The sequence below is a fragment of the Hyaena hyaena genome, unplaced genomic scaffold (genome assembly GCF_003009895.1).
Source record: "Hyaena hyaena isolate Hyena2069 unplaced genomic scaffold, ASM300989v1 scaffold_1351, whole genome shotgun sequence".
Classification (NCBI taxonomy): domain Eukaryota; kingdom Metazoa; phylum Chordata; class Mammalia; order Carnivora; family Hyaenidae; genus Hyaena; species Hyaena hyaena.
Genome location: NW_024081979.1, coordinates 366,011 through 389,699, shown reverse-complemented (window position 1 = coordinate 389,699; position 23,689 = coordinate 366,011). Strand labels below are relative to the sequence as shown.

The window sequence follows — 23,689 nt, the reverse complement described above, 5'->3', positions numbered from 1 at the left end:
CGGAGGGGAGGGGAGGGGAGGGCGGGGCGGAGGCGAGGGAGGGAGAGGGCGGGCGGGGCGGAGCGAAGGACGGGGAGAAGGGCGGGGCTGAGTGGGGCGGGGGGAGGGCGGGGGCGGGGCTGAGACAGACACGGGTCCCCCCACAGGACTGCAGGGTGCGGGTGGTGGCCGGCTCCAGTCTGAAATCGGAGACCTACTAGATCTTACTTAATGAACTTTTGAAAAAACATACAACCTTTTTGATGCTGCTGTGAATGGAATGGTTTTTCTCAGTTTCATTTTTGACTGTTCATCGCAAGTGTATAAAAATAATACAATACAATACACTAAGGGTGCCTGGTTGACAGTAGAGCCTACCGACCCTTGATCTCGGGTTTGGGAGGGAAGCCCCACGTTGGGCATAGAGCCCGCCTTAGAAAACTTGATCTGGGGACCCTGGGCGGCTCGGTTGGTTGAGCCTCCTCCCCTTGGTTTCGGCTCAGGTCATGATTTCCCGGTTCTTGGGTTCAGGACCATGTCAGGCTCTGTGCTGACAGTGAGGGGCCTGCTTGGGATTCTCTCTCTCCCTCTGTCTCTGCCCCTGCAACTCTCGTGCTCTGTCTCTCGCTCTCAAAACAAATAAATAAACTTTAAAATATATATATTTGTGTGTGATCTCACACCTGCAAGTTTGTGGCACTCTTTCATTAGTTCTAGTAATTCTTTCCTTTTTCATTAAAAAATGTTTAATTTTTTTCAATGTTTTATTTATTTCTGAGAGAGAGAGACAGCGTGAGCAGGGGAGGGTCAGAGAGAGAGGGAGGCACAGAATGTGAAGCAGCTCCAGGCTCTGAGCTGTCAGCACAGAGCCCGACGCGGGGCTCAAACTCCTGACCTGTGAGATCACAAGCTGGCATCCCTCCCTATTGGGGCTTTTAATTGATGATTGGCAAGTCCACCTCTAACTGATGTTCAGTGGCAAGCTCCCACCTCTGGCCTCCTGACTCCACTTGAATGAGGTTTCCCTTCATTAATTTTTACAAGATATTTTTTCCCTCTTAGTATAGACCTTTACAAATGTAAATCTCCCTCTAAACACTGATTTTGCTCTATTTTATAACTTTTTATATGTGTGCCTTCATTTGCATTCATCTCAAAGTATTTCTGAGATTCCCCTTTTGATTTCTTATACCCTGAAAGCCACAAATCATTATTGAAGGAAATTAAGGAAGATTTAAATAAATGAGGACAATCCCACGTTCCTGGTTTGGAAGACTTAACCTTGTCAGACTGGCAATATAAGTTTCAGGCATATGAAAGACCGAAATGTGAAAGCTTTTAGAAGACGGAAAAATATATTCACAGTCTCCTGTGGGTACAAATTTCTTTTGGCACAAAAAGCACTAATTTAAAGGAAAAGATTGACAGAGTCAATTCTCTTAAAATTGATAACTTCATTAAGAAGCACCATGAAGGTATCAGAAGAGCCAAAATCCAACCGCTGACAAGACCAAATGTTGAGAAAAGTGTGGAACAACAGGGGCTCTCTCTCACTGCTGGTGGGAATGCGGGGCAGGGCAGCCACCTGGGAAGAGGTTGGCAGTTTCCTAGGAGAATAAACATATGATCCGGCAGTCATGCTCCTTGCCGTTTATGCAAATGAGTTGAAAATTTACGTACACAAAAGCCTGCACGTGGATATTTATAGCAGCTTTATTCACAATTGCCAAACGTGGAAGCGACCAAGATGTCCTCCGGTGGGGTGAGCGGGCGAATTCTGTGGCGCATCCCTAGGATGGGTATTGCGCGGTAATAAAAGCTATGAGCTATTGGGGTGTCTGGGGGGCTCAATTGGTTGAGTGAGACTTCAGCTGAGGGCACGATCTCTCAGTCTGTGGGTTCGAGCCCCACACTCTGTGCTGACAGCTGGGAGCCTGGAGCCTGCTTCAGATTCCGTGTCTCCCTCTCTCTCCGCCCCTCCTCTGCTCACACACTGTCTCTTTCTCAAAAATAAACACTAAAATTTAAAAACAACAGTATGAGCTATCAAGCCATAAAAAGGCATAGAGGAAACTTAAATGCATATTACTAGATGAAAGAAGCCTAACCAACTCGACAATAAACTATTTGTAAAAAAAAAAAAAAAAAAAGTGTGAGAAAACACAAGAAAGAAAGAAAGAAAGAAAGAAAGAAAGAAAGAAAGAAAGAAAGAAAGAAAGAAAGAAGCCTATCTGGAAAGGCTGCACAGCAATCTAGGAAAGGCGAATATATGGAGACAGTAAATAGACCAGAAGCTATTAGGGGTTGGAGGAGGAAGAGGGGTGTGGGCAGATGGAGTTTTAAAGTAGCAGAACTAGAGACGCCTGGGGGCTCAGTCAGTTAAGTGTCCAACTTCGGCTCAGGTCATGATCTCAGGGTTCATGGGTTCGAGCCCCGCGTCGGACTCTGTGCTGACAGCTCAGAGCCTGGAGTCTGTCATCTGATACTGTGTCTCCCTCTCTCTCTGACCCTCTCCTGCTCACGCTGTCTCTCTTACTCTCTCTCTTAAAAATAAATAAAGCATTAAAAACATTTTAAAGTAGCAGAACTATTCTGTATGATACTATAATGGCAGATAAATGCCATTGGGTAAAGACCATCTGTCGAATCTAGAATGTGCAACACTGAGAGTGAGTCCTGGTGAAAACTGTGGACTCTGGCAAATAACAGGGTGAGTGAACCTCACTGGCTGTAAGAAATGTAACACATGGTCGAGGGTGGGACGTTGATAGTGAATGAGGCTGTGTGTGTTTGGGGGTAAGGGGTACCTTGAAACTGTACCTTCTGCTTAATTTTGTTGTGAACCTAAAACTTCTCTAAAAAATAAAATCTATTCCAAACTACACACAAACCATAAAGAAAATAAAAGACGAGTCACAGAATGGGAAGAATGTTTCCACCACCCACACCCACACAAGCCTAGGGTCCTATTCCCAGCAACCATTGCCCCCATTGCCAATAACCCAATGGGACAGCAGACAAATACTTGAAGACTCACTTTCCAGGGAGGAAATCCAAGTACGCAAGAAACACGCGCAGAAGAGCTCAGGCTCAGCAGCAATCAGACAAATGCAAGTAAAGCCATAGCAAAAATCTCAAAAAGTTTGAAAATTCCAAGTATTAGCGAGCACATGGACCATTGAAATTCGTGTACCACTAGTGAGAATCTCGGCTGACAAAACTGCTTTGGTAGAGTCTGGAATTATCTGGAAGGCAAAGAATCAACCTACAGAATAGAAGGAAATACTGGCACATCATGTATCTGTTGAGGGTCTTGTTTGAAAGATTTAAAGGACTCTTGGACCTCAAGCTCAATGAAACAACATATTTCACACCTTTCTGTCACCCTCTCCCCTTGAACGTGCTTGATGACTGCTCCTAATACACAGAGGGGATGTCACTTTCAAGACGTGGCTCTCAAAGACCCTGAAAGAGGACTTCAGCCGCTCCATTTTGACCTTGGACTTTGCAGCTGGGTTCTTCCCATCCCGTCTCCTGGCTACGGCTGAAGACCAAGAACAAGCACTACTGCGCCCTCAGCTAGGGCGGCCGTGAGCCAGCAAGACCCTGCCACCTGCTGAGGTGACTGAGCCCCAGAGAAGGGTCCACTTGACTTTCACTGCCCACCAGCACACAGCTACCCGCCTTCGCCCCACATTTTCCTCGTATGAACCTGCAGGTATTGTTGGCGCTTGGGAAACGTCTCTGAGATGCTGCTCCGTTATCTTCCCGCTGTCGGCCTCGCTGAAATCAATCCCGTTCCTCCTTCCCCACCACTCGTTTCATTTCTCTGCCTTCGGATTTTGTCAGCGGGGAGGGGCTGAGCCTGGGAAGTTTGGGGTTCCCAAGTGGGCTGCTCTTCCACCTCTGCACCCCGCCCGCACCGGGAGCTGCTTCTGCTCCCTCCTGTCTCTCAGTTCCTTGAGTCCTTCCTGGAGGGGAGGCTGCAGCCCTGGGCGCACCTGTGAGCCCCCGCCGGGCAGAGTCACCGGCTAAGTGCCACCCAGCCTCCTGACCCACAGAAACTATGAGGTCATAAGTGTATGTTGTTTCCAGGCATTAAATTGTGGGGTGTTTTGTGATGCAGCAATCGATAACTAATTCAAGGATCAAGGAGGGAGGTGATCGGCCCAGCGGCCCTGATGGTCCCCGGAGCCTTCTGGGCTGGGACTGTGTCTGGGCTCACGCAGCCCCCTCTCCTCTCAAGGCTTGGCCCGTCTGGTTTTGGTGCTGGGGTGTGAGCCTGGCTGAGGATGAGGTGCAGTGTGGAATTAGGAATGAGCACAACGGGGGCGCCTGGGGGGCTCAGTCGATTGAGCGTCCAGCTTCGGCTCAGGTCATGATCTCGCGGTTCGTGGGTTCGAGCCCCACGTCGGGCCCTGTGCTGACAGCTCAGAGCCTGGAGCCTGTTTCAGATTCTGTGTCTCCCTCTCTCTCTGACCCTCCCCTGCTCATGCTGTCTCTGTCTCTCTCTCTCAGAAATAAAGAAAACATTAAAAAAATTTTTTAAAGAATGCACACAACCTTGGATTTCTGGAACATTCCCATAAACGTGCTGATGGTCCTTGCACTATGTGCTTGGAGAGACCCTGCCCTTCAGGGTGGGGGGAGGGGTGGCAGGAGAACCAAATCGTACCCCACCCCTGCTGCCCTTTCCCTATCAGTTCAACAGGGAATTGCCCTACCTTGGGTTCTCAGTGGTTTATTTTTTTAAGGATTGTTTATTTTGGGGGGGGGAGAGGGGCAGAGAGAGAGGGAGACGGAGAATCTGAAGCAGGCAAGCAGGCTCGTGCGGATGACAGGGCTCAAACTCAGGAACTGTAAGATCATGACCTGAGCCAAAGTCCGTTGCTCAATTGACTGAGCCACTCAGGCGCCCCGTCCCAGTGGTTTTTAAACTTGTGCCTCCTTTGGATAAAGGTGGAAGTTTCCGTCACAGGTAAGTGACAGTGAGGCAAGTCTCACTCAGAGGCCAGCCTGGGGCTTGGAAACTGCCTAGCCCCATTACCTGCCCACAGGCAGCCGGGAGGTGGCTCTCAGATCTGGTCTCCGCTCATTCCTAGACACGGCACGGTTACAGATCTCTGGTTCAGTTCCCTTAAGGTCAGAAAACTTATTCTTTTTTTTTTTTTTAAATATTTTTATTTTATTTCTAGGAGAGAGAGAGAGAGACAGCGTGAGCAGGGGAGGGTCAGAGAGAGAGGGAGACACAGACTCTGAAATAGGCTCCAGGCTCTGAGCTGGCAGTCAGCACAGAGTCCGACGCGGGGCTCGAACCCACGAACCGTGAGATCATGACCCAAGCGAAAGTTGGACGCTCAGCCGACTAAGCCACCCAGGCGCCCCCAGAAAACTTATTCTTTATCACTTATGTTCTTTTACATTTGTCAAGAATTGTTCTGTGGCCAGCATGGCTCCATTGTGGGGCACGACCCCTATGCACCTGGATGCATGTCCGCGCTGCGGTGGTGGGACGTGGGGCCCCATGGGTACCAGGAGCTCCCGGCTGCCGGCCGCCCACGGTATGGTGCAAACATTCCCTGCCTCTCCTCCGCTTCCCTTGAGCATGTTCCCCCGGCTGCTGTGAGGCTATCAGATCTGTTCTCATCGTGTGCAAATGCCATTTCTTGCTTTCATTCTGCCAGGTGTTACTTCATGTATTTGGAAGCTCTTTTAAGAGGACTTATTCCCACAGGGGCGCCTGGGTGGCTTAGTCGGTTAAGCTTCTGACTTTCGCTCAGGTCATGATCTCGCGGTTCGTGGGTTCGAGCCCCGCGTCGGGCTCTGTGCTGACTGCCAGCTCAGAGCCTGGAGCCTGTTTCAGTCTGTGACTCCCTCTCTCTCTGACCCTCCCCTGCTCACACTGTCTCTCTCTCTCTCCTAGAAATAAATAAAACATTAAAAAAAATTTTAAAAAAAAAGAGGACTTATTCCTACAGACTTATTCCTTCCTTATTAATTGACCCTTCTATTACTATAAAGTATTTTTATTTATTTTTGGTCATACTCTTTCTTTTGAAGTCTACCATATCTGATAAAATTAGAGACACCCTGGTTCCTTATGCTCATTATCTCATATCTTTGTCTATTCATTTGCTGTTAACCCACCTGTGTCCTTATGGTTGAATGGAGTCATTTCCAGATAGTCCAGTCTCACTTTTTATAAAATTAAAAAAAAATGTTTTGTTATTGTTTATTTTGGGGAGGGGGGAGGGGCAGAGAGAGAGGGTGACACAGAATCTGAAGCAGCTCCAGGCTCCGAGCTGTCAGCTCAGAGCCCGACTTGGGGCTCTATCACCAGATGGTGAGATCATGACCGGAACCGAAATCAAGAGTCGGAGATGCCTAACCGACTGAGCTCCCAGGTGCCCCTAAATCCTTTATATATTTTGGATATTGACCTCGTATCAGATATGTCATTTGCAAATATCTTCTCTCGTTCAGTAGATTCTTTTGTTGTGTTGGTGTCTCAGTCCGCTGAGCAAAAGCTTTTTCTTTCTGTGTGGCCTCAGTCGTTTATTTTTGCTTTTATCCCCGTCACTTGCAGAGACAGAGCTGGGAAAATGCTGTCACTGCAGATGTCGAAGAAATCACTGCCTGTGCTCTTTCACGGGCTTTCCGGTTTCGGGTCTCACATTTAGGTCTTTAATCCGTTTTGAGTTTATTTCTGTGTGTGATGTGAGAACGCGGTCTAGGTTCAGTCCTGTGCATCGTGTCCAGCTGTCCCAGCGCTGTTTACTGAAGACGCGATCTTTTCCCTGTGGTATATTTCTGCCTCCTTTGGTTGTAGACCATACGAGCACGGGTTTACTTCTGGGCTTTCTATTCCATTTCATTGATCTATGTGTCTATTTTTTGTCAGTATCATACTGTTAGAACCACAAAAGACCCTGAAAAGCCAAAGTAATCTTAAGAAAAAAAAAAGGGGGTCGCCGGGGGGGGCTCAGTTGTTAAGCGTCCAACACCTGATTTCAGCTCAGCTCATGGCCTCACAGTTTGTGAGCTCCAGCCCTGCGCTGGGCTCGGCCATGACAGCGTGGAGCCTGCTTGAGATTCTGTCTTTCCCTCTCTCTCTGCCCCTCCCCTGCTCACACACTCTCTCTCTCAAAATAAATAAATAAACTTAAAAAAAAAAGAAGAAAGCTATAGATATCACAATCTGAGATTTCAAGATATACCACAAAGCTGTAATAACAATAATAATATGGTATAATCAAATATATTTATTATCATACGTGTTAAAAAACATCTATCTTTTTAGCATTTCTATCATTCTGACTTTCTGGCAACACCTTATTTGCTTTCTTTTATTTGAAAATGTCTTTATTTGGTCTATTCTTTTTTTAATATAATTTATTTACATTTGTAGCAATCTCTGCACCCAGCATGGGGCTTAAACTCAACAACCCTGAGATCACTGACTGAGCCAGCTGGGTGCCCCCGTTTTATCTATCCTTTTTTTATTTTTTTTTAATTTTTTTAATGTTTTATTTATTTCTAGGAGAGAGAGAGAGACAGCGTGAGCAGGGGAGGGTCAGAGAGAGAGAGAGTCACAGACTCCGAAACAGGCTCCAGGCTCTGAGCTGGCAGTCAGCACAGAGCCCGACGCGGGGCTCGAACCCACGAACCGCGAGATCATGACCTAAGTGAAAGTCGGACGCTCAACCGACTAAGCCACCCAGGCGCCCCCCCGCCCCGTTTTATCTATCCTTAAAGGATGTTTTTGCTAGATATAGAACTGTAGCTTGACAAGAGTGTTGTTGGTTTTTTTTACCTGAGCACTTTGAAGATGGCATTCCACTGTGTTCTGTCCTGCATTGTTTCTGACTTCTGAGAAGTTCTATATCATTTACACTCCCTTCCCTCGAGCGCCACTCTTCTCTGGCTGCTTTCAATACTTTCTGCTCTAGTTTGGTTTCCGTAGTTGTGCCTGGGTGTGGTTTTCATTGTATTCATTCTTCTGGTCACTGAGCTACTTGAATCTGTAAAGTAACGTCTTTTACCAAATTTGAGACCTTTGGGCTATTAATGTTTCACGTTTTTTTCTGCTTCCTTCTCTCTTTCCAGTCCTCATGGGACTCCAACAATTTATTTGTATTTTGTTATTTTCTGTTTAGATTTTATTTATTTATTTATTTTTAATGTTTTATTTATTTCTAGGAGAGAGAGAGAGAGACAGCGTGAGCAGGGGAGGGTCAGAGAGAGAGGGAGTCACAGACTGAAACAGGCTCCAGGCTCTGAGCTGGCAGCACAGAGCCCGATGCGGGACTCGAACCCACAAACCGCGAGGTCATGACCTGAGCCAAAGTCGGACGCTTAACCGACTGAGCCACCCAGGCGCCCCTGTTTAGATTTTAAAGTAGTCTCTACTCCCAATGTGGGCATGAACTCATAACCCAAAGACAGGAGGGGCGTGTTCCGCTGGCTGAGCCCGCCAAGCGGCCCTTGGGACTCCAGTCTGGGAGCTGCCAGACCCTGGTGGCCCTGCTCCAGCCGCTACAGGGAGGAACCTGGAAAAGGGGGCTCCTTCTCCCAGGAGGCCCCCCCAGCCTTGCCTGCATCTGCAGCTCGGGTAAACTGAGGAGGAATGCCAAGGAGAGCCCTCAGACCGGAGCCCCCCCCCCCCCCCCGCCCTGGCACACATCGCAGCTCCTGTCACCCTCTGCACCTTAGCCGGAGGCCAATAATCTGCTCTGGTTACCATGCTCCCCTGCACGTGGGCCTCATCCCAGGCTCGCTGTTGCCGAGGGCCTGCAGGCATTGACTGTACCTCCATCTTCTGGTTCGTGGGAGCCCACGCCCAAGACAGGAAGTGCTCCTTTGCCAGATAAAACGGGGATAAATAAGAACCACGTGCTGAACTTTAAAAAGTAAAAATAAAACGACAACTAATGTTTATTTATACATAATTTTAAGACTATGTACTTCCTCCTTTTTTGGTGGGAAAATGATTTTTCTAATAATAGATGGTATTTGGACTGAAAACAACAACTTTATTTTGGTAAAATAAAGATTCAAAAACCTTATGTTGTTCCCAAAACTTTGGGGTAAACCGTTCCTGTGAAGCCAGAGGTCAGGGCACCCTGGTCCAGTTTATGCCGACGAGGCGGGGCGCCTCCAGACCTTGCTGGGCTGACCCACTCCTGCCTCTGGGTGACCTGCGCTGGGGGGTGGGGTGAAGGGAGCTCCTCTGACCTGGGGTCTTCACAGGGCCTCCTACACTTGGAGGAGGAACACATGCGGGTCCGGAAGACAGATCGGATGGAAGAGAGCAGCCAGGGTGTCTGAGGCACCTGCCTCTAGCTGGAAGGGAAGCCGTGGGAGTCGGGGCCAGATGCCAGCTGGGCCCTGGGTGCCAGCACCGCTTGCCTGCAGCCACCAGGAAGGGGGGGGAGGGAGGGAGCCTGGAGCTGGCAGTGAGGCAGGTGGGAGGGGAGGGTGATGGGAGAGAGCTGGCTGCACTTTCTCTGCCTCCACCGGGTGGTCCTGAGGCCTCGGTGGCATCCTCAAAATCCAGGTGCTGCAGCTCTTCCTCTGATTATTTGAATAAAACTGAATCGTGGGTGGTTTTCTTGTTGTTGTTGTTGTTAAGTTTTGACATTTTTATCCACAGCAAAGACAATAATGCTTGTGGCCAGACACGGGCTGTGTGTGGGGAAAACCCCTCTTCTGCCGCTCTGCCTTCCCCTCCTTGTGAATGGACGTCGACCCACTCGGTCTACACTCACAGAGCCGGAAGCGGACCCGAGAGCCTTCCAGGCGGGAAATGGGACGTGCCCGCGTTAGCCGGCACCTGGACTGTCCCCGCCAGTAGTCTGCTGGAGTCCCGTAGGCCAGGATGGAAGTTGTGCCGAGATTCACTTACGTCTGTGTCATCGTCCGCCACGGCTGAGGGGGGTCACACGGAGCTCCCAGGTCCCCACCAGGACGCAGCCTTCTGCAGTCAACGCCCTGTGTGTCTGTCCCGAGGGTCCCGTGCTTTTGCACGTGCTCACGCTGCCACGGTAACCTTGTGAAGGCTGAGGCGCCCGCATCCCCTGGGCACCTGCTGACGTGTGAGGCCTTCTGACAGATAGCGTGTTTGGGTGTGAAAACTACACTGGCAGCTTGACAGTCACCAGGGTGTCTGAGCAGCGCGCCCGAAGCGGCCGCTGGAATCTTCCCTCACCCTCTCCGGTGATGGCCTGTATATAGCGTGAGTCTAGTTTTCTTTTGGTTTCAACGTATAAACTTCCTTCTTAGGTAGCCCTTTATCACATGCATGGCACATACACTCTCCCGTGTGTCTTTTGACTTGATGACTTTTATCCTACTTTTTACTTTCACAGCTTTTATACTTATGCAACATTTTTTAAAAGTAATCTCTACCCCCAAAGTGGGACTTGAACTCACAACCTGGAGATCAAGTCAAGTGCTTGGGGCACCTGGGTGGCTCAGTCAGTTAAACGTTTGGCCCTTGATTTGGGCTCAGGTCATGATCTCACAATTCCTGAGGTTTGGCCTGCTTGAGATTCTCTCTCCCTCTCTCTCTGCCCCTCCCCTGCTCACTCCGGAAAAAAAAAAAAAAGTCATGTACTCTACCGACTGAGCCATCCAGGTGCCCCTACTTACATAACATTTTTTAAAATAACAATTATATTTTATTATTTTAAATGTTTATTTATTTTGAGAGAGAGAGAACAAGTGAGGGAGGAGCAGAGAGGGAGGCAGAATCTCAAGCAGGCTTCAGGCTGTCAGTGTGGAGTGAAACGCGGGGCTCGAGCCCACGAAATGTGAGATGACCTGAGCTGAAGAAATCAAGGGTGGGTCACTCAACCAACTGAGCCACCCAGGTGCCCCTTTTACATAACATTTAAAAAAATGTAGTCAAACGAGTAACTCTTCCTTCAGGATTCCCCAGTCTCCTGTCCATCTTGCTTAGTAAAATATTTCCCTTTTATCTAAGGGATGTGTTCTAAGTCCTTAGAATTAATTTTTCTATGTGATTTGAAGTGGAATACAAGAGCCTCTCCCTGGCCAGGACCCTCCCCAATGGGGGTCTCAGCTTCCCGCCTTTACACGGAGGCCCTCCAAGGCGGTCGTGGGGTTCTTCCCACTGCTAACGCTTTGGTACTTAGCACAGGTGTCCGGCCTCCAGCGAGGCCTCCAGGTCCATCTACAAACTCACCTGCCCCCAGACACAGCACTGGGACAGGGCGTGTCTGTCACCTCCCCTCCTGCCTGGTGGGGACCTTGGGTACAGGAGCCTCACGCTGCAGGCACACACTCAGGGCAGGCCCCGCGCTCGGGGAGGGCCCGTGGGGGACGGGAGCCCCGCCCGGGGCAGAGCGGCCCCCGGTGCCCAGTGCTGACCACAGCTGCTGTCCCAGCAGGACTCTGCGTCAGCACGGTGCACCGAAATCGCCGCTCAGCAGACTCCCAGAACTGACCTCTGTCCCTTTAAATTGAGAATGGCCAGGGAGTCCCCTGCTGCCCGGGGTGAGGAGGGCCCAGCCAAGATCCCGAAGGAACAAAGGGTCTCTGACGGCTTCACACCTTGGCCTTTGTCCTCCCTGGGACTCCACTCTCCACCCCACTTCTCCAGCCCGGACTTGACCGGCTGCGTCAGTTTCTCCTTCCCTCCCTTCTTCAAACTCTCACAAACAACCCCCAGCCCCCTGTCCCAAGCAGTGCAAAATGCAAAAAGGTACCAACAGGTGAAGCCCCTCCTTCCAGCCCCTGGCCATCCGGTTCCCTCCCCCAGTCATTCAGCACAGCCTGCTGCCCGATGCTTCCCGTCATTCTACCCTTTGGTGCAGGCAAATTAAGAACGTTTTCCTACAGAAATGGTAGCTTTCTGGACACCTCGTTCTGCCCTTTTCTTGTTTCAGCTAACGGTACATCTGGTAGACCTCGCCCTGTCAGTACAGTTTCTCTTTCAGACCCACTCGTGTCGTGTCAGTGTTTGGGTCGTGGTAGGAGTGTTCGTGATTTGAACGCGCCATTGCCTGGTGACCAGTGCCCGGCCGTATGCTGGACCCCATGCAGCCTCGCCCTCCAGGAGCATCTCTGCAGGAAACACACAACGGTGGGATGAGTGAGGCAAAGCTATGTGCTCTTGTCACTTTGCTGAGTCGAGAGGCTTCCGGAAGCTCTAACTGCTGCTGGCTAAATACAGGGATGATTATGGGTCCCCAATCTCACACTGCCAAGGTGATCAAGCTTTCTGAACTTTGCAGGTTTGTTAGATATAAGAAAAACAGGCATCTAGGTGCTTTTCAACTTGCATTTCTCTAAGGACGGAGAATGGAGCCTGTTTGCATAGCCCTTGCAGGAGTCTCCTGGGATTTATTGGAGAGGGGACTTTGTTAGTCATATGTGGGGGCTCTACGTTATTAAACTCTTTATTACTGTCAGTCGTATTGCGATGGACCCCCTTGCGGCAGGAGCTGCAAGCCTGACCTTCCCAGGTCATGGATTGTGTTTTGACCTTGCTGAACGCAGAAAGCTGTGGAAGCTTTGATTTCACGTAGTTGAATTTCTCAGTCTGGCCCCTAGTCTTCTGGGTTTGAGGAAATGCCTTCGCTTCCCCAGGACTCTAAAAAGTTCCCCCAACTTTTCTTCTAGTCTTTCTTTTTAACGCCTAAATCCATAACCTCTTTGGAATCTAACCCAATGTGAAGGGTGAGGGGTGAATCCCACTCACTGATGCCAACGGCCACCTTAGAAATTCCCATACATACAAGGAGACACCGCATTTTTCCATAAAAGTCTTCACACTCGCTTGTAGCCGGATGGGTTTCGTGGTGCGAAGGGTGTGAAGGGCCGGGAGGCCTGGCCTGGGCAGTCCTGCTCTCAGAGTCAGGCCCAGGGAGGCGAGGCCCAGGCGCCCAGGACGCGCCGGTGGTGGTGGCGAGTTTCCACCCGCGCCCCGCGCGCCCAGCCCCGCGGCCATCAGCGCTCTTCTCCTGCTCACCCGTCAGGGAACTGGACGCACCCGTCGCGTGGACGCCAGGAACTGCATCCCCCGCCTCAAATGTATAGTGTGTTCCAATTCTTTCTTTTTTTAAAAAAATTTTTAACTGTTTTTTATTTCTGAGAGAGAGCGCGCGTGAGCAGGGGAGGGGCAGAGAGAGATGGAGACACAGAATCTGAAGCAGCTCCGGGCTCTGAGCTGTCAGCACAGAGCGGGGCTCGAACCCACGAACCGCGAGATCATGACCTGAGCCGAAGTCGGACACTCAACCGACTGAGCCCCCCAGGCGCCCCTCGTGCGTTCCAATTCCTGTCCCGCCACATTCCCTCTGAATCCCTGGGCCCTGCCCTCTGCCCCACCGCGGCCCCTCGGTCCCAAGTCCCCCTCCTGCCCGCCTGGGTCCCGCCCCAGCCCTCTGCCCCCCACCGGTGTCCCCACCCCCGGCCCCGCGTCCCCCGCGCCCCCTCGGTCCCACTTCTCCCGCACCCTCTGTTCCACGTCCCCCGAGTCCCCTCGGCCCTACAACCCCCGCGCGCCCCGCGCCCCCGCGTCCCGCCCTCCTCCTCCGTCCCACGCCCCCCGTGTCCCCTCCGTCCCACGACCCCGTGCGCCCCGCGAGGCCCTCCACCCTATCTCGCCCCGCCTCCCCGCATCTGCGCGCGTGGCCGTGGGTCCGCGTTCCCCTCAGTCGGCGACCTCCCCCTGCGCCCCCTGCGTCCCCGCGTTGCCCTCGCCCCCCCCCCTCCTCCGCCTACACCCTCTCTGCGACCCGAGTCCCCGGGTCCGGCTCGGGCAGGGCACCCGGCGGGGCGGGGCCTCGCAGGCGGAAGTGCCCGGGGCGCCGGCGGCGGGGACCGGCCGGGACGATGGGAGCCCGGGGCAGAGGCGGCGGCGGGCGAGGGTGGGAGGGGGCAGAGCCCTCTGGGGGCCAGAGCGCACGGGGGCAGAGGCGGCGGCGGGGGCCGCAGTGGCGGCGGCGGCTGCCCGGGCGGCGGGGGCGGGCGGCCGGGGACGCGGTCCGGGTAGCGCCGGGCCGAGCGCGGAGCCATGGGTCGGACCGGGACCGGGACCCGGGGCGCGGCGGGGGCGGCGGCGGTGGCCGGGCCGCTGCTGCTGCTGCTGCTCGCCCGGGCCCCGCCTGCCGCTGCCGGCGACGGCAGGAAGAGCGGTGAGCCTGAGCGGACCCGAGGGCGCCATGGGGGGGGGGGCGGGGGGGCGGGGTCGGGATTGTGACTCCCCCGGGGGCGTCTGTGCGCTCACCTGGCGCGGGCTCAGGGCCCAGGGCCCCGCGCCGGCTGGGGACAACCCCAGCGAGCATCCTGTATGGGAGCAGTCGGCTGGAAAGGACGCCAGCGCCCCCTCCGCTGTCCCCAGGGCCGAGTTCGGCCCGACGGGCCCCTCGTAGCGCACCCTCCCTTCCTGTTTCCTCCCTACGCGTTTAGGTAGGGCCGACCGACGGCCCAGGGACGGGAGGTGCAGGGGCGCAGGGGGACCCACCCGAGGCTCCGGCCGCAAGGCCCGCTGGGAAGAAGGGCTGTGCGGTGGGACCCCAGGGCCCCCGTCTGGCCTCTGAGACCGGCGGAGTTGGGAGAAAGTTGCTTAGATCCTGGAGTGGGGCCCGGGGGGTGTAGCGACTTCACCCCTCACACAGCGACAGCCAGCGAGTGCCCTGACTCTCAGCAGCTGGCACTGCGTCCCGGAGGCTGGACTCCCCGCTGGACTGAGGAACCCGGCGGGCCAGGTGGCTCTGCGCCTCTAGTCTGCACCCTGGAGTGAGCTCCCAGGAGGTGGCTAGACCGCAGGCGGCCCCTCAGCGTCCGGTCTGGGGTAAGACCCCCGGGCGTGCTGAGTAGTGTCCCCTGACCGGGCCTGGGCCTCCCCGAGAGCCTCCTGGCTGGGCCGGCGGGGCTGGGGGGCCCAGGTGCTCTCGGGGACAGCAGGCAGCATATCCAGCCCGGCCTGGGGCGCGCCCCCTCCGGTTCCCCGCTCCCCGCCTCTCTCCACGCCCCTACTGCCTTGAGGGCCGTGCCGGTGGTCTCTGAGCCTGGCACAGCTTGAAAGGAAGGTGGTGTCCCCCGAGGCCGGCCCTGATTCACCTGCTCCCTTGGATGTTGCCATCCTCACATGCAGCCTTTTCTCCACCCTGGGTTCAGGGCTGGGTGAGGGCTCACTTATGAGGGGGGCTTATGGAGACGGAGACTTTGGGGCAGCCCCTCGTCTCCTGAGGAGGCAGGCAGCCGCGTGGCGCCGGCGTCCAGGGTGTGGGCAGGGGTAGGGTCTCCGCACCGGCCCCGGGTCCTGCTTCAGAGTGAGTGGGGTCGTGTGCCCTCACTGGGGTTCCCAGGACAGGCTCAGGACTCTGACCTTTCGCCTTTCCCTCTGACCCTGTGTGCTTGGCAGGGACCGTGGGGCAGGGCTGGCGTGCAGGAAGCCGGTGCTCCCTGATATCGGAGGCAATGTGCTCACCGCCTGGCGCTCAGCACGCCAACAGCCGCGGCGCCGTGGGCAGGGGGGCCGGGCTGTAGCCACGGGGTCTAAGGGTGACTTCGAGCAGGTCTCCTGTCTCAGGCACCCGCCGGAACTTCAGGGCTACCAGCTGTGTCCCAGGTGTGCTCAGGCTGGCACCCCAGGGCTGGCAGGGGCCGGAGGCCTTGCCCTTTCAGATCAAGGTGCTGGGGGCCCAGCTGGCTGACTGTCTCTCCCAGGCCCCCTGGTCCTGAGGCGAGCACGGGAACTGTCGTGCCTCGGCCCCCTAGCGCTTTTCTCGGCCCTTCTCGTCGTGTTACCCTAAGGGCCGCGGCAGCCTCGGAGGGAGCCGGTGTCAGTTCGGTAGCTCCTGGCCTCCTAGTACTCGGGCCACAGGCGGCCTGACGGGAAGGTGGCCCGGAGCCGCCTGGAAAGTCTGGGTCCCGTCCTGCATGGAGCCCACCCCTTCCCACCCGCGCTGTGGGGCCCCTCGAACTCAGCACGACTTTATAAGTGGGTTACCGTCTTTTCTCGAGGTGCCTCCTTGGGAAGGTCAGGCGGCTGGCAGAAGCATCGCTCGCCTGGCCCCCTTACCTGCCCCCGCCGGCCAGCCCACCTTGACGGGCCCTGGGCAAGCTCTGGGAGTGTGGCAGCCAGCCACTCCCCCGGTGGGGCGGAGGGAGGTCCGCTTGGAGGCGAGGGAAGCCGCACCCTGCTGTGTCCACAGCACATTGCTTCCAGAAGCACTTCCATATCCATTAACTTTGGAGGGCAGGGCACCTGCGGGGAGGTGCCGTCCACCTCAGCCAACTCCCGAAGAAGCTGGAACCCAGAGAAAGGGACACTCAAGGTCACAGGAGGTCTGAGGTCTGAGCTGGGACTGGGGCTGGACCCCCTGCCTTCCAGCCCAGGCACCTCATGGCGGGACCCACCTGCTGGGCTGCCCCCAAGAGCACAGAGGACACCAAGGGTGTTTCTGTTCTGTGGGAACCCCAAGAGGGAGGGTGGGGGGGCACCATTTGTGGGGTTGGACAGCTGCCCTGGTGCAGGATGTGCTCAGTCAGTGGACACTCCCAGGAGGGGCCTGATCCAGGGTGGGGCCACCCCAGGAGACTCAGAGCCAGCCCTGGACAAGTTGGCGTGACACAGACTGAGCGTCAGGGCGCACGCTCAGAGGGGGAGGGGAGGGGAGCTGGGGAGCGACTGAGGTGGAGACCCGAGAGCCGCTCCGAGGGTGGGCCCAGGGGCGAGCCCCAGGCCGGGGCCACACGCAGTCTGCAGCCTGGGCCCCTGCCCTGTCTGCGCCACTCTGCGTGGACACACGCCCACCAGAGCACGGGGAACGGCTGCCCCCTTGTCTTCACAGCTGGCCAGTCTTCTGGCCTGGGTTTCCTCTCCCCCCCAGGTCTCTGCTCGCCACCGCCCTGGGTGGTCGGGGATTTAGGCTCTGATCAGGTCATCGTGGGCCTGAACAGGTGGCCAGCCTCCAGACCTGAATCCCCTCATCTGGCAGGGGGACCCATGCAGGCCGCACAGCAGGGGCAGGGGAGGCTCTGAGGAGGTGGAGGGACCCTCCTGGTATCCGCTCTGGTATCTGGTGCCCAGGGCAGGTGTGACGCGGGGCCGGGCTCCCCCCCTGCACACTTCCTGCGGCCCTCGGCCTCCATCTCGGCCCCGGACTTGCCGGGGCTGCATGGTGAGGGGGACCGAGTGAGGCCACGCAGAAGGTGGGTCTAGAGGGCAGGCTGGATGCGGCCTGTCCTGCTTCCAAGGTCTGAGGCATCTGGGGTGACGTGCTGGGGGACTCGTTCTGGAAGCTGCCGTGAGTGATAAGGGGTGCCCGGTGGGTGAGATGCCGGCTATCTTGGCACAGTTGATGGAGAAATGGCTTCAGGGTCCAGCAGTGCCCTGGAGAGATGGATGGCGATGGCGGGGGTGGCGCGATTTGGTCTTGGGTGCATGGAAGCTGGGTGGGAATGTGATGGCAGAGGGAAAGCTTGTGAGTCCTGGGCACTTGCCGAGCCAGGGCCCGCTGCCGGGTTGGGGCCTCGGTGGACGGCGATGGGTCAGGGTCAGCCACCTGGCACCCGCCACGGCTTCCGGCCTCTCCCCGCAGACCCCGCGAGGAGGTGGGGGCCCTGCTGATGGTGCCGTCTCCCCGCAGACGTCCGGCTGGTATCGGAGCAGTTCTCACAGTCCCCGCAGAAGCTGTCTTTCTACAGCTGGTATGGCAGCGCCAGGCTCTTCCACTTCCGCGTGCCCCCCGACACCGTGCTGCTGCGCTGGCTGCTACAGGTGTCCCGGGGCAGCGGTCCTGCGTGCTCGGACGTGGAGATCACCGTGTAGGTGCCCCCGCCTGCCTCCCGCCCCCGCCTGCCCAGACTCGCCCACGGGCCGCACCTGACACCTGGCTTGCTCTCCCGCCTCCAGGTACTTCCGCTACGGCGCCCCTCCCGTCATCAACCCTCTGGACACCAGCTTCCCTGCCAACACCTCCGTGCAGCCCTCCTTCTTCATCAAGATGCTGCAGAGCAATGCTTCCGTTAACCTGTCCCACCCAGCGCCCGGGGACTGGTTTGTGGCTGCCCACCTGCCGCCCTCATCCCAGAAGATTGAGGTGAAGGTAAGGGAGCTGTCTTCCAGCGATTGGGGGGGGGGGGCAGGACCCCTCAGTGCACGAGCGCCCAGTCACTGTCGTCGACCTCCTCAGGGCAGACTTTTCCCTCCAGCCTGCTGCCCTGTTCCAGTGCAGCTCTGCCCCCCACGCCTGGGCTCTGGGCTCTGGCCCTGACCCCCCATGTCTGCATTTTCTCTGCCTCCCCTACCAGGGTTTCGTTCCCTCCTGTGCCTACGCCTTCCAGCCTGACATGCTTGTGCTGCGGGCAGTCGAGGTGTTCATCCTGGAGCCTGGTGTGCCCCTTCCACAGACTCTCCTCTCCCAGCCCAGCTACCTCAAGTGAGCGGGGCCCTTGGGGGAGGCTGAGCCTCCGGGTTTGGTAGAGCGGGCGGTCCCGCTCTCAGTGTGTGGGCCTGGGTCTCAGGGCCAGATGCCCAGGCCCCTTTGGCCAACGACCCGAGTGCAAATGACGCAGGAGGGTGGTGGGAGTCGCAGAGCCTGAGCAAGACTGTATCCCCTTGGCCACAGAATCTTCATCCCTGCGTACACCCAGGAGCTGCGGCTGGAGCTGCAGGGCTGCGCGACCAATGGGAGCCTGGGCTGCCCTGTGCGCCTTACCGTGGGCTCAGCCACCCTGCCCAGAAACTTCCAGAAGGTGCTCACTTGCGTTAGCCCCGGCTGGGCCTGCCACCTGCTGTTGCCCTCGCCGCCCTGGGACCGCTGGCTGCAAGTGACAGCCAGGAGCCTGGTGGGGCCTCATGTGTCGGTGGCTTTCAGGGCTGTGGCTGCCCTCACAGGTGGGCTGCGTGGAGACGGCAGGGTGCGGGTGACTCTGCCCCCTGGCGTCCCCCCCCCCCCCGGGCCTGCCTGCGGCTGAGCCCCTTGTCCTCCTCACAGCCTGCAGGCCATGGACTCTGAACTTCCAGCACCTCTTGCAGAGCGGCACCAACCAGAGCTCTAACGCCTCCTCTGGCCTGCTGCCCCCCAGCCCTGGCTCGCGTGGCCCAGGCAGGAGCGGCGGGCTGGGCGGCGGGCCCTTCTGCCTCAGGAGCTACCCGGTCATCCGGGAGGACATGGACGTGGTGTCTGTACGCTTCCGGCCTGTGGACAGGGCCTCACTGCTGGTGCGGCCAGCTGTGCCCTCGGTGCTGCAGCTGCACCTCAACACGGGCATGGACAGTGGCGGCGCCCTCACCGTCTCCCTGCAGGCCAACCAGGTACCTTTGTCTGGGGGCGTCCCCTGGCCGGGCTCAGCTCTGGGCTCGCACCTGGCCGGGCTGAGGGATGCTGCTCGGGTCTTCCCGCGCTGACCTTGGCATGGAGACAAGGTCAGCCTTTCGGGCAGGTGTTGGGGCAGAACAGGGGTTCTTTCTCAGGAAAAGAAGGCCTGTTCTCTGGGCTGTGCCTAAGGGCATAATGGGGCTGCGGGTGGGGCCAGGCTGGGTGTCCCCAGGCCTGGAAGGAAGGGTCCCTGCAGGGCCCTGGGCCAGCAGGAGCCACAGAGAATGGTGCCCGGCACAGACAGAGGGGGAGCTCAGGGCAGACGCCCTGTGGCCAGGGCTGACTGCGCCCGGCCTCCCCTTCCAGACCGCGGTCACCAACAACACCTTGGTAGCGGTGTGCGTGAACGCTGCCTCTCCCTTCCTCAGCTTCAACACGTCGCTCAACTGCACGACAGGTATGGGCAGGCGGCATCTGGCCAGGCGACCCAGGGCAGCCCCTCTGGCCGCCTCTGATCACTCCTTGCCACTTCCCTACAGCCTTCTTCCAGGGCTACCCCCTGTCTCTGAGCGCCTCGTCACGCAAGGCCGACCTCGTCATCCCCTACCCAGAGACAGACAACTGGTACCTCTCCCTGCAGCTCGTGTGCCCCGAGAGTCCTGAGTAAGTACCCTCGGGGGCCACCGGCTGGGGCAGGCATCTGCACCATGCATTGGGACCCGGCTCTGAGTTCGGGAGGGGCCAGGCTTCCTACAAGCCACGTGGGGCCAGCCGCCCTCTGGGAGTGGTGAAGGGGACCTCTCCTCCGTCTGGTCACTCTGCTTGCTGCAGCCCTGGGCCTCGGGATACGAGGAGGGATCCCAGCCCAGGGCACAGCCCTGGGAGACTGGGACGCAGGGAGGGGCGAGGGGGAAAGGGCACCTCCGCCTCGGCAGAGCACACAGCTGAGGCTTGGAGCCTGGGCGCATCGAGTCTGGCTTCGTGCGTCCAAGAGCCTGCTGGGAGCAGTGACGGGGGACTGATGGGGACGGCAGCAGCCTTCCTGTGGCTCCTTCCTCGCAGGGAGTGTGAGCAGGCCTCGGTCCTGGTGGACACCACCTTGTACCTGGTGCCCTGCCTGAACGACTGCGGACCCTACGGCCAGTGCCTCTTGCTGCGTAGACACAGCTACTTGTACGCAGGCTGCAGCTGCAAGGCAGGTGAGTGCCAGCCTTGGCTGCCTCCAGACACTGGTTTGTTAAGTTTATTTATTTTGAGAGAAAGACAGCATGAGTGGGGGAGGGGCAGAGAGAGAGGGAGGGAGAGAAAATCCCAAGCAGGCTCCGCACTCTCAGCGCCGAGCCCGATGTGGGGCTCGAACTGATGAACTGTGAGATGATGATTCCAGCCGATATCAGGAGTCAGGCGCTTAACTGACTTAACTGCCCGGGCACCCCCACTTTTTTTAAAAGTATATTTAAGTAATCTCTCCACCATGTGGTGCTCAAACTCATGACCTTGAGATCAAGAGTTGCATGTTCCTCTGAGCCGGCTGGGCGCCCTGCCTCCGGACATTGTTGCCGCTGGCTTCCGAGCCCGGAGCCTTCCTCTGGGAGCCCGTGTAAGCTCTGTCAAGGCTGGAGAGTGACTGCAGTACAAGGGCAAATCCCTCCTCCCCATTCCTACCGTGTCTCCTCAGTCCCCCGTCCCCCCCCACCCCCGGCACAGAGGGACCACCCCCCAGAGATAGTGCTCCCGCCTGACCTTGGCCTCCCCTGCCAGTACCTGCCCCAGCCTGCTCCTGGGTGAGGAGGGGGCCTCCCCACAGAGCTCTATGGGAAGGGTAGGCCCTGAGGTTCAGAAGTGTCCCCCCTCACCTGGCCTCAGCCCCCTTGGCGTCACATTGGCCCACAGGCTGGCGTGGGTGGAGCTGCACGGATAACAGCACAGCCCAGACGGTGGCCCAGCAGAGGGTGGCCACCCTGCTCCTCACCCTCAGCAACCTCATGTTCCTGGCTCCCATTGCCATCTCCGTGCACCGCTTCCTCCTGGTGGAGGCCTCCGTCTACGCCTACACCATGTTCTTCTCCACGGTAGGCGCCTCCTTCCCACGGCACGCGGGGCCGGGGGCGGGGCGGGGGCGGGGCTAGGCAGCCTCTCACCGCCCTGCCCTGCAGTTCTACCATGCCTGTGACCAGCCCGGGGAGGCGGTGCTGTGCATCCTCAGCTATGACACGCTGCAGTACTGTGACTTTCTGGGCTCTGGCGTGTCCATCTGGGTCACCATCCTCTGCATGGCGCGGCTGAAGGCAGCCCTGAAACACGTGAGTGACTCTGGACAGCTGAGTCTGGCCTCTAGGGCGCAGGGACCCTGGCATGCAGCATGTTGAGGAAGAGACCAGAAAGAGGGCTCAGCTCTTAGAAACTTCTCATCTCCTGTCACGACCATTCGGCTGCCTGTAGCCGTGAGGGGGCTGGCTGCTTGGAGGGTGCCAGGGCAGGGCCAAGTGAGGCCCCCAGCCCGTCTCTCCCTGAGCCCCATTCAGAGAGGAGGCCTCGAGCCCCACCCCCAGGCCAGACCTCCCGACAAGCCCCAGCTGAGCTCCTGCAGTCCTGGTGCTCAGGACACTTTGGGGACTCTTCTGCATCAGCTAGCCTTGGCTGATAGAGACACACGCCCTGGTGCCTTGCCCGGCCGGGTTTGTGCCTCAGAAGTTCACCTGTGGACAGATCGGTGGGAGCGATGGGTCCCAGCAACGCAGGAGCTGGGGGTCGGGGGGCTCCCTCCCAGCCAGCGGAGCAGGACAGAGTGTGCCAGCAGCTCTCGGGGCGGGGCGGGGGGGACGGCAGGATGACATGCGTGCCCAGTCCACCTGCTCCTGCTGGACCCCAGTGACGCTGGCCGAGGGTTCGTGGAAGCCTGCGGTCCCCCCTGTCTCGCCAGGTCCTGTTTCTCCTGGGCACCCTGATCTTCGCCATGTCCTTGCAGCTGGACCGCAGGGGTGCCTGGAATATGATGGGGCCTTGTCTCTTTGCCTTTGTGGTTATGGTCACCATGTGGGTAAGGAATTGGGGCAGGGCCTGCCCAGAGCCGCCCCCCCCCCCCCCCCCGCCTGGGTGATTGGGGTTGGAGAATCTGGGCCCCCCGCAGACTCCCCTTGCCCGCCCGGGGCAAGAGAGCCCGGCCCCGGGTTCTGGCCGTGTTCCTGGGCCTGGGCCTGCGTCCTGCCAGGGGCACCGCGAGGGCCCAGCGCGGCTTCGCGCTCAAGGCCCAGGCGCGAGACCTGCGCGGTCTGTGTGCCCCTGAGTCCTCCCCGAGCAGCCACACACGGTCACGCTGCCCAGACCCGGGTGGGCCCCGGGGAGCCGCGGCCACATCCTCCTCTGCCGTCGCTCACGGGGCGTCTCCTCCAGGTGTACCGCTGCGGGCACCGGCGCCGCTGCTACCCCACCTCCTGGCAGCGCTGGGTCTTCTACCTCCTGCCCGGCATCTCCATGGCCGCTGTGGCCGTGGCCATCTACACCTCTATGATGACCAGTGACAACTATTACTACACCCACAGCATCTGGCACATGCTGCTGGCAGGAAGTGCGGCCTTCCTGCTCCCGCCGCGAGAGCAGCACACCGAGCCCTGGGCCTGCTCGCAGAAGCTCACGTGCCGCTACCAGATCTGTAAGAGCCACCGAGAGGAGCTGTACACGGTGACGTGACGTGGCCGGCTCCGGGACACCCGCGGCTGTGATGATGACCTCTCTGGCCGGGGCAGGACCAAGGGAGAGAAGGGCCTGTCCGGACTGATTTCCAGCTGAATAAAATTGCCCTGCGCACCCCTCCGCTTCCTCCTGGGGAGGGGACCACACGTCCCCCCTCCCCCGTGCCTGCCGGGTGCTGGCTCCGGTGTCTGCGGGGGGGCCCTGGGGCCTGGGCGGGCTGCCCGGAGACCACAGGTACCATACAGGGGCCGGCTCTGTGTTCTTCTGGCGTAGACATGGTTGGAGATGTGGAGAAAGACTCCCCGTTGCCCCATTCCCGGGTGAGGTTGTGATGTGAGTGAGACCCCAGGGGACAGGGGAGGCCCCGCCCCACTGAGCCTGGGCGCTGTGCCCCCGCTGCGTCCTGGCTCCCTGACTCGCGCCATGCTCCCCACTGATGCAACGGTGTGGGGGGAGGTGTCCGTAGTCCCCAGGGAGCTGATGGGCACCGGGCTGCCACAAGTGACACGGAGAGGCTGCCCTTTGGCTGTCTGGTCCTGCCCTGCCCCTCCCTTTGGCTCTCAGCCTTGGAGCAGCAGGCCCTGGAGAGGGGGAGGGCTGCTGAGCTGCTCTAGGGGTGTGGTACCACAGGGCACACTTTGGCCCGAGTCTGTGCCTTCAGCCTCCTCTGGGGTTCCTGGGACCTTGTCTGGAACCCAGAATGACAGGTCGCTCCCCAG

At 57.8% G+C, this 23,689-nt stretch overlaps 2 protein-coding genes across 3 annotated transcripts in view; one reads left to right on the top strand and one right to left on the bottom strand.

Moving 5' to 3' along the window:
* The window catches only part of NME4 (NME/NM23 nucleoside diphosphate kinase 4), a 7,899-nt gene extending 3,925 nt beyond the window's left edge, over positions 1–3,974 (bottom strand). Inside the window, exon 1 of the mRNA XM_039223385.1 lies at positions 3,692–3,974. The gene's annotated coding sequence lies outside the window, so the exon portion shown is untranslated. The remainder of the gene's footprint in view (positions 1–3,691) is intronic.
* A 10,009-nt stretch (positions 3,975–13,983) lies between these two features.
* On the top strand, positions 13,984–23,084 carry PGAP6 (post-glycosylphosphatidylinositol attachment to proteins 6). 2 transcript variants are annotated; one of them, XM_039223429.1, is made up of 13 exons: positions 13,984–14,141; positions 17,604–17,781; positions 17,870–18,062; positions 18,268–18,395; positions 18,585–18,853; positions 18,954–19,273; positions 19,644–19,734; positions 19,817–19,940; positions 20,340–20,476; positions 21,171–21,349; positions 21,434–21,580; positions 22,246–22,317; positions 22,671–23,084. In XM_039223429.1, the coding sequence occupies exons 1-13, from the start codon at positions 14,021–14,023 to the stop codon at positions 22,965–22,967; spliced, it is 2,256 nt and encodes a 751-aa protein (XP_039079360.1). In that variant the 5' UTR covers positions 13,984–14,020; the 3' UTR covers positions 22,968–23,084. The 2 variants fall into 2 exon arrangements, with proteins under 2 accessions (XP_039079360.1, XP_039079359.1); XM_039223428.1 differs by having other exon boundaries at positions 22,201–22,317.
* The last annotated feature ends 605 nt before the right edge of the window (positions 23,085–23,689 follow it).

Bases quoted from the DNA above. Each gene is read 5' to 3' on its own strand.
- PGAP6 (XM_039223428.1), top strand. From the start codon at position 14,021: ATGGGTCGGACCGGGACCGGGACCCGGGGCGCGGCGGGGGCGGCGGCG. The intron at 18,396-18,584 runs GTGAGCGGGGCC...CCTTGGCCACAG, and splicing joins TCCCAGCCCAGCTACCTCAA to AATCTTCATCCCTGCGTACA. The intron at 19,941-20,339 runs GTAAGTACCCTC...CCTTCCTCGCAG, and splicing joins GTGTGCCCCGAGAGTCCTGA to GGAGTGTGAGCAGGCCTCGG.